Source organism: Notechis scutatus, chromosome 4 (assembly GCF_049901735.1).
Source record: "Notechis scutatus isolate UNSWTSFEM ecotype Mainland chromosome 4, rNotScu1.2, whole genome shotgun sequence".
NCBI lineage: Eukaryota > Metazoa > Chordata > Lepidosauria > Squamata > Elapidae > Notechis > Notechis scutatus.
Window position 1 is genome coordinate 142,016,069 of NC_142012.1, and position 14,637 is coordinate 142,030,705.

Genomic DNA, 14,637 nt, shown 5'->3' on the forward strand with positions numbered 1-14,637 from the left:
GGCCATGCTTACATGTTCAATTTGAACAAAATGACTACAGAGCCACAGATTTGCCAGCATATTCAGAGTTCTTCAGCTTTCTTTTCTTATAGGTGACACATCTGAGTATAAATCTCAGCAACACCTTACAAGACGCATTAACTGAGCCATCAATGAGCCTTTGGTTGCATTCCAGAAGCTGCATTTCAAAAGAGAATCTCTTCCATCATATATACTTTAATATTCACTTGAGACTTTATGGTTCATCAAAATTCTATTTAAAAACCCTGCTAAATGAGAGCCAATGGGAACATAGCAGTTAAATACTATTTATTCAGCACTCATAGTACTTAAGCCTAAATTAGAATCAGATTTAAGTATCTGCTTAGCTATGACACCTACCAGATGAGTAAGATTAAACCATAAAAACCCCAATGAGGCTTAAAACTGGCCACATTTAATATGCTGAGCAAATAAATTGATTTGTTTTTAATTGTGATAGATGTATAATAGGATGGTCAGTACAATTACAGTAGAGGGAAGTCTTCTGCCAGATAAAAATAATTATGCAATTATTTTAATTTTATAATTTGCCTACTTCAGAAATATTCAATTGGTATTTTTAGGATTGCAACCCTAACAGACTTCAGTAGGAATAACTGAGCATGGGGGGGCTAATTTTAAGTAAATACATCTATGATTATATTGCTGTCCTGTCTTAACCAAGTTAATTTTTAAACAAGTTTTCACTGAAGAGTCATGCTAGTTAAGATGAAGATTATAGCCTGGAAAGGCAGTGAGCAGCTTGAGAAAGAGACTGGACATATTACATAATGAGGAACAAGCCTTGTATGTTCTTAGAAAAGGATAGAAATGTTTTCTCCCATCTTAAACCCTAAAATCAGCCATCATATTCAATAATCCCCAAATCAGACTATTAATTTGTTTAACATAAGCATGTCCAGTATTCGCCAAGTTTTCAGCCCAAGGCCCCTTGATTAACTTTTCTCCTGTATCTGGAAAAGACAGAGTCTTTGGGTACCTGGGACTTCTCCATACCAAATATTTAAAATAAACACAAACTTGTGACAATTTCCACTAAAATAATGTATATACATTCATGACAACAATTATTTTTAAAGGATCCATTATTTGTTCTGATTTATACTTTTTCTTTAAGCCCAGCTGCCTAAATTATACACATGTGAATATACAAACAAAAGTAACATGTGTGAACGTTGTTTTAATGAATTTTTAGAATGCATGATTGTAATATTGCTTTTTACACAGTATCAGTTCAGTTACAGCATGACAAAATGTTATATTTCATTAACCAGTAATTTGTTGAAGAATAATACTGTAACTGTAAGAAACAAGTCTGAAGTCCAAAAACATATAAAATGTTAATATACATGTTTTATTCTTAAACAATGGAAAAAGAAACAATTGGTCAAAAACCATTGTATGTTGTTATACATGGAACAGAAAAAGCTCACATAATCAACTATTTATGCATGATTAAAGTTTATGACAGGTATTCTAACTTGCATCCAGCAACATTATCAACATAACACCCAATCAACTTCAACCAGTAAACATTGTTTTATGTTCTTGGAATACTGCTCTGACTGGTCCAAATGCACTGCTTCCTATAATTATGCAGATTTTACTGTAACGAAAATACTATTTGATGTTGCGCACTATTCGTCTGCAATGGTTTGTTTTCATTTCCCCCAGTGCTTGCTCCATTTGTTGAATTAGATGGAGCAATGTGGCAGGATCAGTTTGTAGTATTTTTGTCGTTTGATTTTCATTCTCATTAAGGTGTAGCTTCAAAGTTACAGCTGGCTTAATTTGTTGCCTCAGACTTCTGCTGGCAAGCTATTTAAATTGTGAGATGGAAAAAGTGATAAATATAAGGGTGAATCAAGAGCAGCCATATTCATAAAGTCATAAAACAAATGTTTACAAAAATGTAAGTTTGTTACAGTACATACCTGTTTCTTCATTATTACTGAATATTCCAGTTTTACTGATAGTCATTCATTGCTGTTTGAAAATTTTAACCAGAACTAAATATCATCTTGGGCATTCAGTTGTGTATATTGTATGCTCAAGAAGGCAGATGTAAAGTACGTTTTTTGCACATCTGTAGACTATGTTTTTTTTTATTGTCTTATTACGGTTTGTCCTGGCTTAGGACAATTGGAAACAGAATTTCCATTGTTAAGCAAGGCACTTAAGTGAGTCACACCTGACTTAAGGTTCTCTTCTGCCATATTTATCAAAGCAACCCAGCTTCCCAAATTGATCTAGCTTGTCAGAAGCCAGCTAGGAAGATCACAAATGGCAATCTCGGGATCCTGGGATGCTCCAACTATCATACACACATACTGATTACCAAGCCCCCAAATTTTGATTACATAACCATGGTAATTGTTAGGTATAACATTGATACCAAATATGGTTTGGGTGAATAAATATATAAAACTTAGATATCATGGTTTAAGTGCTTATCACTTTAAGCACAATGCAGCAGGCAATTAGCCGATTAAGGGTGCGGTTAGAAGTTACAATATAAGGAAGCATTAGAAGCTGGAAAGCTTTACTGTAACTGTGTGCTGCTGTGACTGTAACTGTGTGCTGCTGCGACTAACTGTGTCTAACTGTGATTACTGACTGTGAGCTGGCTGTAACTGTGTGCTGCTGCGACTAACTGTGATTACTGACTGTGAGTGCCTGTGACTGAACTGTTATTGTTTGCTACTGTTTGCTGATTTACTGCGTAATTCTACTGAATATCCAGCGTTTGTTTCTCTGGAGAGTGAAACCGGAGGAGGAGAAGATATCTTTATCGGCTGATAAAGATATTGCAAGGACTCTTAACTTGGACTATACTAGTGAGTCTTACTGGATGGAAATACTGTGAATGACTTAATGGACTGAATGACAATGTTTAAACTCTAACTGGATTAAAAACTATTTAAACTACAAACAGTGTTTGTGTTCAGTGTGTGTATACTCTGGGGCCCTTCCTGGCTTGACTACTGCTGCAATACTATGCTAGGGGTTAATCCCCAAAACCCTAACAGTAATGCTGCAATGGTCATAATGCGAAGACCAGCTATAAGTTACTATTTTCAGAGCCACTTTAACTTTGAACAGTTGCTAAACAAATGGTTGTAAGTTGAGGACTACCTCTATAGTCAAGTTACGACCATTTGGTTAGTGACTGTTTGAGGTTACCATTGTACTGAAAAAACTGACAAATAATGGTTTTGGCCATTGCAGCAACCCTGTGGTCACTTGACCATAATTTGGATGCTTGGCAACTGACATGTATTTCAGGGGTCATGGGATCACCTTTTGTGACGACCTGACAAGCAAAATTAACAGAGAAGCCGGATTCACTTAACAACCATGTTACTAACTTAACAAGGGCCATGATTCACTTAACAACTGTGACAATAAAGGTTGTAAAATGGGGCAAAACCACCTTAACTGTCTTGCTTTGCAACAGAACTTTTGGGCTCACTTGTGATTGTAAGTCAAAGACTACCTCATACACAGTCTATTCTCTGCAGTTATTTGGTTGCTTTAAAACTTCATGGATAACTAAGGCAGCCAAAATATATTGTGATTCCTTTTTCTGTAATCTAACACATTTTTTACATTTAACAAAAAGGCAATTGAATTATTTTATAAAAGTCAAATAATCAAAATATCATGGTTGTCCAAATATAACCCATTTGGGTGCAGGGAATGCCTATTAAATCCAAACATCTTGTTTCAATTTATGCTATTTATTTGTTTGTTTGTTTGTGTGTGTGTGTGTGTGTGTGTGTGTTCATTCAAGCCTACTGTTTTCCAGGCATGATCAGGTTTTACTTTTTTCAGATCAATCAAGTGTTGATTTGATTATGACAGGAATTCAACAACTAGCTTGACTCTTAAAAGCTGTCATGGGCTGAGAAAGACTGGGCCAAGGTCATCCTTCTGGCTTTAGTGTCTAAGGTGGGACTAGAATTCACAGCGTCCTGGTTTCTGGCGTGGTGCCTTAACCACTACACCAAACTGGCTCCCATGTGAACCTATTACAAAGGTCTCCAAACTTGGAAAATTTAAGACTTCTGGGACTTGAAGTCCACAAGTCTTAAAGTTGCCAATTTTGAGGACCTCTGACCTATTACATTATCTTTCTAGGAGACTTCAATAGGGCCTGTCAATTGGATAATCCCTTCCTCTCAAACACACACACAAACACATACATTTATGGTGTGTGTTACATTACAATGTTGTAAATATGTTACCCTAGTTCTAATTTCAAGAATGGGCTGATAAACAATTTAGTGTCTAATTTTTATTAGACTATGTCTATTTTCACTAGAACCTTTAATTTTTTTTCATGAAGCTACTTTGAATAATTTATTACATTGCCATTTAAAATGACATTTATTCCAAATTTTCTATTGAAAAATAAAAGGTAATTTGAATAAAATTCCAATAATTTGCCACCATTGCACTAGTAAAATGGGAATGATGGAATTTCATAGAAGTATTTTCTTAATATGAATAAAGGTGAAAATTGCATTATCTTAATGAATAAATGGATAATTTATACAGTTCACTTTATTGTATCCTTCTGTGAATAATTATATGACAAAATGCATGATTTCAAAATACTGCTACCTCTATCTTCTGGAAAGAATGAATATTTACTAATTTGAAATAAACAAATTTGGTTCATACTGAAGCTGAAATGAATCAGTGAATATCTACTAATGCTTGTAATCTTACCTGCACATCTAGTCTCCACTCCAGATTATGATAACTAGGAAACTTTGGTGTTAGTTCACTCAGAATATTCCTGATCTCCTTTCTGTTGTCAAGATACAGCTGAAGTAATAAGGCATTCAATTCTTCAGGAAATTGTAATACAAGTATCGAGTCTTGAAAATCTATTTCAGATATCTAAAAAATAGTAAAATGCAGAACATTTAAATTTCCAGTGGATCTTATCACATTTTACCTTGCTCCAAATGTATTTTTTGTTCCAATGATCACACTTCCCACTTTGAAATACGATTGGTCAGTAGAAATAAGCATATAAAAAATTTAAAACATGCAGATAATCATCAATAAGTGCTCTTAAAGTCAATGAAACCTGAATAAGTGAAAAAGTTAATAACTAAATAGTAAATGCACCAAAACCAGAAGAATGTTTAAACTTTCATTTGAAACACCACACCTTCATAGAAGTGACACATGCTTAATTCTCCCCCACAAAACAATCTGAAGTATATGCTTATTTCTCTAAATAGTACACATTGTGTAACCACTTACCATGAGTTTTGAGCTCTCAGTGAGAAGGTATGTTAATCCTTCTACTCCATGCTGAATTGTCTCACTATTAACATTAAGTTTTCCTAAAAAATGAAAAAGTCCACAGAAATACAACATATAAATGGCCAATAAAGGAAATAAATCATAAAAATAAATCATAATACATAGCTAGAAAACATAAGCTAGGTTTCAAATGTATTTATTAAAAGCAAGCTCTCTTGAATTCTGCATGTAAATGATTAACAATGATTGAAAAGAAGCACAAAGAGATCTTTGGCTTACAGTATCAACTGAAATTCATATGAATGTCTACTAGAAATCAGAGCTCAATAAATGTTTTTCTTCTAAAGCTAATGCTTCCATTTTTCATGAATTATCAGAAAATAAAATGAATAAGGAAATTAGAAAGCCAGGCATTTGCTGTTTAGAATGCAAACTGCAAATATCTTGCTTACATGCTTTGTCAAATATTCCAAGCCTATGGAAAACGCGCTTGTTTACCATACGTGACATCTCCATAACATGCTATATGTTCTAATTGTACCTCTTTTTTCAGAGTATACATTCCTAACTTAAATCCAATTCTGAAACTGCTATACCAATTCTGATGAAATCTCAATACAAGTGCAGTGGTTTAGCAATAGCTGAAAAAAACATGGTTCCTGCTTTGTAAGGAACTGAAAAAAGAATTTGACCACATTAATCAGAGATACACCTTTCATTATTTACAGATGTGATTTCAGAATTTCCTTGTTGCTTTGCATTTGCAAGCAAGCTTTACTCCACCATTTCAGGACCCAGAGTAATAAACTATATAAATAAAATTATATGAACATATTTTTTTCTGAAATTATAGATGTAAGCATGCATTCATATTTAATTTTTATTTTCTAAATTGCTTCTGATTTTCAGCACATTAGAAAGTTGCTTAACGGTTTATTTTGATAATTTCTAATGTACAGAGCCCATCAAACCTGATTCATATTTAAGCACTAATTTAGCAAACAGGAATTGCAGAAAAATAAGTAAACAGGCTGATCAAAGAAGTCAAAGAATGCCTCATCTTTTCTCCAAACTGAACAGAAAAACGAACAGGTTATTACAGAGGAAATCAAGTAATATGAAATCAAGTAATATGAAATCAATTATTCTCTCCTCCTTTCTCATGTTCAATAAAATTCTGATTTTTTTTAAAGGATTAAAACATTTGCACATGTGTACTTTCAGAGGTCTCATTTGCAAGAGTGGAATCGGGCCTTTTCTCACTACCTTTGTAACTTTATTGTTCTCCTTCAATGTCTTACTGGTTTTTCTTCTATGCTTAACACAGGCATTGATATCTGAATTCAAAGCTTATTGTTTTGATTGTAGATGGGAAAGCTAAAAGCCCCCACCCCCCTTTTCAAATTTTAGGATTTTTAAAGGAGAAAAAGTATCCTTTAAAAACACCCCCCATAGTCTAAAACTAAATCCAAGCAAATCTTTGTTTCCCTGTAAAAAACAAATAGACTTGCTTATTCTGATTTCCCTTCTGCACTTTCACTTAAAAAAAGGTCTTCTCTTTATCAATAGGGAAAATTAACAATGAAACAAGTCTCCATAGATGAAGAGAATCAGCTATGGCTTATGGTAAGGAAAATTCTGTTATTACTCCCTTCCCAATAAAATTTAAACATTAAATAAATCCTAACCTTAACAATAAATTAATAAAAGCTTTAAAATTAATCAAAGGAAAAAATAGTTATCCCATTTCTTTTGGATGATGGCCTTTAGCATACTATACAAAGCCCTCAAGCTGAAAAAAGTTGTATTTTCTTATTTTAACTTGTTCAACATTGTTTCCTATGCCTATTACTCTGCTGAGTTAGTTTACAATTTTTTGTAACCATGATCTTAAACTATTTTGGACCAAGGTACAAATCTTATACATAGTTCAAATTAATTGTTTGTTCGGTTAACATTATTTCTCATCAATAGATAATATCAATAATAGATGTGTCATCTATTTCTGTCTGTTGCTTTTATAGCCAGAAAACATAATGTCCTTATACTTACTTGCTGCTCCTTCGTAGACTTTAGGGTTTGTGCCTTTTCTTAAGAACTCAATAGCAATACGACCAAATTCATTGACAACTGAAAAAAGAAACACCATAATGGAATTATGGCTGGGATATAGAAGAACCTCCTTTAAAAGTAATCCATTTGAATACAATATATCTCTATCCACGGCAAATTATGAATCTGCTTCTGAATTTACAGATGGAAATTTAGAGAATAATGAATGTGGACAGAAATGGACAAATAAAAGGAAGTAGCAAATCATTATTGACTGCCAGAGTAAAATTTCAATCCTTTTTTTCACTTATACATTTTCCATATAACAGTGAATTAGATTCTAAAAAATTCTGGTTTGGGAATAAATATTACACTAATGCACAATATTCAAACATTTATGTACAGTTCATTCTGTCGGTTAAATGAACTTGAATGGTACTATTTCTGGTTTGTTTAGTATGTGTGCCTTTGCCTTCTCTCAATAAACCATAATTGAAAAAGAATCCATGATTTCTGATGTTAAGAAACAAGGCAGGGCTCAGGTTTATAACATTAAACCAATTTGCATAGGAGTTTAACTAGGAGCAACAGCCAAGTTGCAGCAACAGAGCAGAGTGCCCAAAACTGCTTTTTCGGAGAAAACCAGAATTCCTCAAAAATTATGTTAGAAATATTTGTTATATGATAAATGATGTTTGTCATATGATAAAAAGACTATTTGGATCACAAAATGACCATGTTCCTTTGAAACGATAAGCCAGAATACTGCCACAACTAACTGCATGTCAACAGTTAGCCAATTTACCTTTAGGTCTGTGGTTTTCCTTGTCATATGATCCAGGAACTCTTACTCCTCTTAAAAGTATTAATATACCATACTTTATAATAAAAGTATTATTATTCCTTGTGTGTCTAATCACACTTGGCCAATAAGAATTCTATTCTATTCTATTCCAATTTATGCAGCATTTTGTTTTAATTCTTTGGCTTCCCCAAATCCCAAAAAGACAAAAATAAGCAAAGTAACAAGAAAAAATGTTTTGGTTTGCTCAAATGTTACATAGTTGCAACATGTCTGTTATGGACTCCAATTATCCAAAAAGAATAGTTAGTTGATCTATAACTGCAATTATAATCTATGAAGGGTGCTTCATTCAAACATGAATGAAAGTAACAGTGAAGACGGTTTTGCAAAGCATTAAAAAAATGAAGCTTTCCAACTCCTTGGGGAACATTAAAGCAGTTATTATGGTTTGCAATGCTTTTACTGCTACTTTAAAAACTGATCTTGGCTATCGCTATATGAATCACTTTACTGGGATGAAAATACACAGCTGCTTTAGTAGCAGTTCAAAAATAAATGCTATATGTACCTTTCTGCATTTTATAAAGCACTTCTATGTTTTATTTAGTCTACTAATGAGAACATAAATCACATGTGGACATAAATCAAATTGTTAAATATTTAATCAGTTGGTATACGTAATATTAATCTGTATATGATTCTACTTATACAAGTTTCTACAACTGGGTATAGAAGTAGTGCTATCAATTTTGCATATTAAACTGCATATGAACTGAACCTGGGTGGGGAAGCTTTGGCAGTTTCTGAAGTGCTTCTGAAGTGGCAGCCACAATGTGCTTCCTAATATTACAATCTACTTAAACTCAAATGTGACCAGGGAAGTCCCTAGCTCAAAAATTATATATATTCACAAGAAATCACAAAATGAGCCAAACATCACACAGTATACAATCTGAACTCAGGTTATATGATTAATTTGGTTCAATTTACTCAATGAATAAAATGTTGGTAGACTTTGCTATGTTTACCCAATACAGAAGCAATCACAAACTTCCTAAGATAGATTAGTTAACTTTGTTAACTAGCCACTTGCATATTACACAAACCCAGGCCATTTAGCTATTCCATTCCTCAGTGTTTTGTATAAACCTAAAAAGTTTATTTCTATAAGCTGGTTAATCACATTATATCACAGCCACTGTGCTCAGTTACTACTGGTAGTTTGTAAACTATGGCTTATTGCTTAATTTGTTACACCAAACCAGCTAATTATGCTTCATTTAACTGTTAATCAAATCACATCTTAATCAAATATGTGAACAAAGAAAAAATAACTTGTTTCACTGTAAAAATATTTTAACTGTAAAAAAGTGAAATACAAAATAACCAAGGCAAAGTCATTCCCAATACAATTTTTGATCAACTGAAAGTTTCACAATTTTTTTCTCTTAGAATTTTTGCAAACATTTACATTTAACAAAGATACTCAGATATATGAGTAAACTTCATAGGAATCATTTAGATTTATAGTCTGTGCTCTTCATTTAAAAATATTTACATGAACTTTTGATCTTGAAGATACAGAACAAAGTACTCCTGACACTGTGTTATATAGTCTGTTTGGTCTTTGTAAGCTATGCAAGATGTTCTAAAGGTCTTTGCAAAGCTTTCATGTTAAAACTGGAGAATTAACATAGGTCAAATTATAGAGTAGGTTTGCATTTCTTGAAGCTTAAGGTCAAAATGAATCATAAGTCTACATAGAAAATAAAGTGAACACATGATGGAGAGGTTTAAAAGACGACCATATCCCTAGGCATCAATAAAACAACTATTAGAATTGTTATGCTTACTTGCAATAAATAATTTTACCACAAAAGCAGGGGCAGGAAAGTTATTTTTATTGGGCACTTGATTTTTTTTTTGCTACAAACGTATTTGCTGGCAACAAAATCCTTTTAAACTGCGAGGGTAGCCACACTTCCTTGGAAGCGTATTCTAAGGATATCCAAAGGGTGTTTTTAGCTGAGCAAAGGTATCCAGGGCGCTCTGAAGGTCGCAGCCCTAAATAATCCGATACTCCCCACTGAACATTCCCAAATAAACAGGCAAAGGCTTCTGTTGGTATTAGGATTACTTCCGCGCATTCCATCAAGCGCTTTTCCATCTCCCCCACAACCCCACGGGATGGGGGCTAGGAAGGAGCCGCGATCCCCGGACCCACGCAGGTCCAAGAGTGGACGAGGCCATAAGTGGGGCGAGCGGCACGCAGCCCTGCAAGCCCTCGAAATGCTCCTACCTGAACCGTCTACTTGGGGAAGGAAGCCCAGGTGTTCCTTGTGCTCTTCCGACAGCACCAGCAGCATCTTCCTCGCCTAGCGCCCTCCACCGACACAAGCGGCACTTCCCAACTTCGCTACCCGCCACGCAAAATTTCCCACCCGGCTGGTGTTACCGAGATAGTACTCCGCCGAGAGGCAGCTTCCCTCATCAAGGGTTCCTACTCGGACTCGCTAAAGGCGAACGCGCTCTACTCTATTTATATAGCCCTTATGTGGAGTTCAGGATCTAAGTCGAGGCGTTGCTGCTGCCGCTGCCTCCTGGCAGAACTTTCCTACTCGCTCTCTTCTGTAACGTGTCTAAAACCATCTTTAAAACATTTTAATGCAGATTTAATATTAAGCATGACTGTACAATACTTACTACTAACAGGTTCGCTTAGAGAGTCCCCTTTTGAAAATGTGAAGGGAAGCGTTTTGGTGTCCTGAATTAAAATCTTTAGTACTGAAATAAATTTATTGAACACCCCACAATTAGCTGGTTTTCATAGCCACTCAGGGCTATGAATCATATTTTCCAGAGTTTATGATAGGGTCTGCAATTAAGGAGTAAACTTGTCATATTTTATTTATTTTATTTTATTTATTTATTTGATTTGCCAATTGTTTACAAGATAATAAGTATAAATGTATACATAGCTGTGAATACATGAAATGGGTACATATAAGAAAAATAAAAGAATAAGAGAAACAATAGGACAGGGACGGTAGGCACGTTGGTGCGCTTATGCACGCCCCCTACAGGCCTCTTAGGAAAGGGGTGAGGTCAATAGTAGACAGTCTAAGGTTAAAGTTTTTGGGGTTTGGGGAAGAAACTACAGAGTCGGGTAGAGTATTCCAGACATTGACCACTCTATTGCTGAAGTCGTATTTCCTGCAATCAAGTTTGGTGCGGTTTACTTTGAGTTTGTATCTATTGTGTGCTCTTGTGTTGTTATGGTTGAAGCTGAAGTATTCATTGACAGGTAGGACATTGCAATGTATGATTTTATATACCATGCTTAAGTCAGACCGAAGACGGCGTAATTCAAGGTTTTCAAGTTCTAGAATTTCAAGTCTGGTGGCATAAGGTATTCTACAACTAGTAGAGGAGTGGAGAACTCTTCTTGTGAAATATTTCTGGACTTTCTCAATTGTGCTAATATCAGATACGTAGTGTGGGTTCCAGACTGATGAACTGTATTCGAGTATTGGTCTAGCAAATGTTTTGTATGCTCTGGTTAGTAGTGTGATATTACCAGAGAAAAAGCTACGTAGGATTAGGTTAACAACTCTTAATGCCTTTTTGGCTATGTAGTTGCAGTGGGCTCTAGCACTTAGATCATTAGAAGTGAGTATTCCAAGGTCCTTTACAGAGCTTGAGTCATCAACAAGATCTTGACTATTCAGCTTGTATTTTATTTTCTGATTTTTTTTGCCAATATGTAAGACAGAGCATTTATTTGTTGAGATTTGAAGTTGCCATTTGTTTGACCATTCAGATACATAGTCAAGATCTTTTTGTAGGGTAGCAGTATTGTCTGTGGTATTGAACAGCTTTACATCATCAGCGAAGAGAACGCAATTGCTCTTAATATGATCACAGAGGTCGTTTATGTAGAGTATGAAGAGAGTTGGTCCTAGAACACTGCCCTGGGGGACACCACTATTGACAGGTACTGGATTTGATAGAACGCTCCGATTTTGACCATTTGTTGTCTGTTTGACAGGAATGCTTCTATCCAGTTATTCAGTTGTCCAGAGATACCATAGGATTTTATTTTTAGGAGTAGTTTGTCGTGGTACCACTGAATCAAAGGCTTTACAGAAGTCTATGTAGATTGCGTCTATTGCTTTGCCCTGGTCGAGTTGTGTCGTCCATATGTTTTTGCAGTGTAAGAGTTGCAGATTACAGGATAGTTTTTTCCTGAAACCAAATTGTTTATTGGAGAGTAGGTTATTTGTCTCTAAGTGAAGGATGATGGATTGGTTAATAATTGATTCCATGACTTTACAGGTGACGCAGCATAAGGAGATTGGCCTGTAATTTTCAACTAGGCTTGGGTCTCCCTTTTTGAAGATGGGGATGACTGTGGCTTGTGACCATAGGTTAGGCAAGGAGCTGGTTCTGAAAGATTTTTCAAAGATTATGCTTAGAGGTTTGGCTATGGCAGTGGATAGCTTTCTTAAGAAGTAGGCACATATTCCATTCGGTCCAATAGATAGAGATGGTTTTAGGTTGCGTAGTGCTTTTTCAACATTGTCTTCTGTGAAATCGATATGTATTAGATCATTGTTGTTATCTGTGGTACGGCTAGGAAATACTGGGCATGATCCATTGCTGTTTACAAATACTGAGCCGAAGAATGTGTTAAAGATGTTGGCTTTAATGGTGTCGTCGTTGCAGTCTTTACCATCAGGTCCTATCAAGGGAGGGATGGACCTTGAGTCTTTTAGTTTGTTGTTTACAAAATTGTAAAAAGCACGGGTGGAATTGGTACTTAGAAGGTTTTCCTCTTGTTTAATGTGATAATTGATGCATTCGGTCTTTATCTGGTGGCATAAATTTTTGTATCGGTTTTTGAAATTGGCAACGTGACCAGATTTGTTTTTCCGCCAGAGTGATCTCTTTTTGGATTGAAGTTTCCTTATTGATATGGGTAATCTGCTTTTTTGTTTTGTTTTGGGAGTTGTTGTTGGTACATATAGTTTGATGACTCTTTTGACTTCAAGTAAAAATATGTTGTAATGGTCTTCAACAGTATTGCATCCAGTGAATAGAGATTGCCAATCAAGGGATGAGAGATCGTTGTGTATAAGATCATAGTTGCCTTTTTTTGAAGTTACAATTGGGAATTACATCATTGTGGTGATTTTTGTGTGGACGTATGTTGAGACAAAAGTCAATCATATTGTGGTCACTACTGGAAAAGGGTTCTTTAGTTTGTATTCCGTAAATTAAATTCAAACTATTGCAGAAGATGAGATCGAGGCAGTTGTTTAGTCTAGTGTTGTTGGTTACTAGTTGTTCCAGTCCCAGATTTGTAATAGCATTGTAGAAGGTTGTGTGTATGATTTCAGTTGTACAATCATTTAGGGTCCAGTCAATATGAGGTAGATTGAAATTTTGTGTTGGAACCTACTGTAGCCACCTGCAAAGATACAAGGCATACTTGTCTCCTCCAAAAAAGGCAGGAGGGAAAGAAAAGTAAGGAACAATTATTGAAGAAGTTGTTCTTGGTCAGGCTCCTTAAAAATAAACTCAGTGAAGTATTGCATACAATGCATCATGTGATGTCCTGGAGTTAGAAATATCAGACAAAGCAAACAAAAAACATTAAAAGCAAGCATAAAAGAAAAAGATTGTATAGAGCAATATGAGCTTGCTTTAGATAAAACCAGATTTTAGTTACACTTCTGATATACTGGCTCAGATGTGCCAAAACTAATATTGCATCCTTGTTAATTACCCAACTGCATTTTATTTTTCCTCTCCCTTTCTTTCCCCCCATATTTTCTATATTTTAAACATATTTGTATACATTTTCCTATTTTTGAAATCATATTAGTAATCAATACCTGCTTTAATTAAAAAAAGAAATAATCTAATCCGCTTCTTTACCCATGGTTGAAATTTATGACCACTGTACAACATATCTACCAGTGATCACCTGGTCTATTTAAATACCTCCAAAGAAGGCAATAAAAGTAGTCCTTGACTGTTATGAATGTAAGTCACCTAACAGTTATTTGGGTTGGAAATATATAAACTAAGGTAGACATTTTAATACTGTATCTTTAGGAGAATGCTAAAATTGTAATTGGGTGTGGTTCCGCAAATGGCCATAAGATGGAGCCAGAAACCTAGATTGTTTAGTCTCAGTGAAGTGAGTGAGTCTCTGTTTCCTTCTGTTGGAGAGTTTTGCGGTTCCTCCTAATGACTGTTACTGAACTGATGTAAGTCTGTTACTGAACTGTTTTTTGACACTGGACTTTGATATTTGGATTATCCCTGAACTAAAAACCGACTGCTTTACCTATGAATGACTTGGACTGCTTATCTTGAACTGTGCTTAAACGTTTATTGGCAGTAAAAACTTACATTTACTGTATCTGTGTGCTGTTTGTGTATTATTC

At 35.0% G+C, this 14,637-nt stretch overlaps 1 protein-coding gene across 1 annotated transcript; it reads right to left on the reverse strand.

Moving 5' to 3' along the window:
* Nucleotides 1–1,207: 1,207 nt before the first annotated feature.
* On the reverse strand, nucleotides 1,208–10,697 carry COMMD2 (COMM domain containing 2). Its single transcript, XM_026664930.2, has 5 exons — nucleotides 10,482–10,697; nucleotides 7,378–7,455; nucleotides 5,323–5,405; nucleotides 4,777–4,950; nucleotides 1,208–1,860 (listed from the first exon to the last, which is right to left on the reverse strand). The coding sequence occupies exons 1-5, from the start codon at nucleotides 10,546–10,548 to the stop codon at nucleotides 1,663–1,665; spliced, it is 600 nt and encodes a 199-aa protein (XP_026520715.1). The 5' UTR covers nucleotides 10,549–10,697; the 3' UTR covers nucleotides 1,208–1,662.
* Between the last annotated feature and the right edge of the window lie 3,940 nt (nucleotides 10,698–14,637).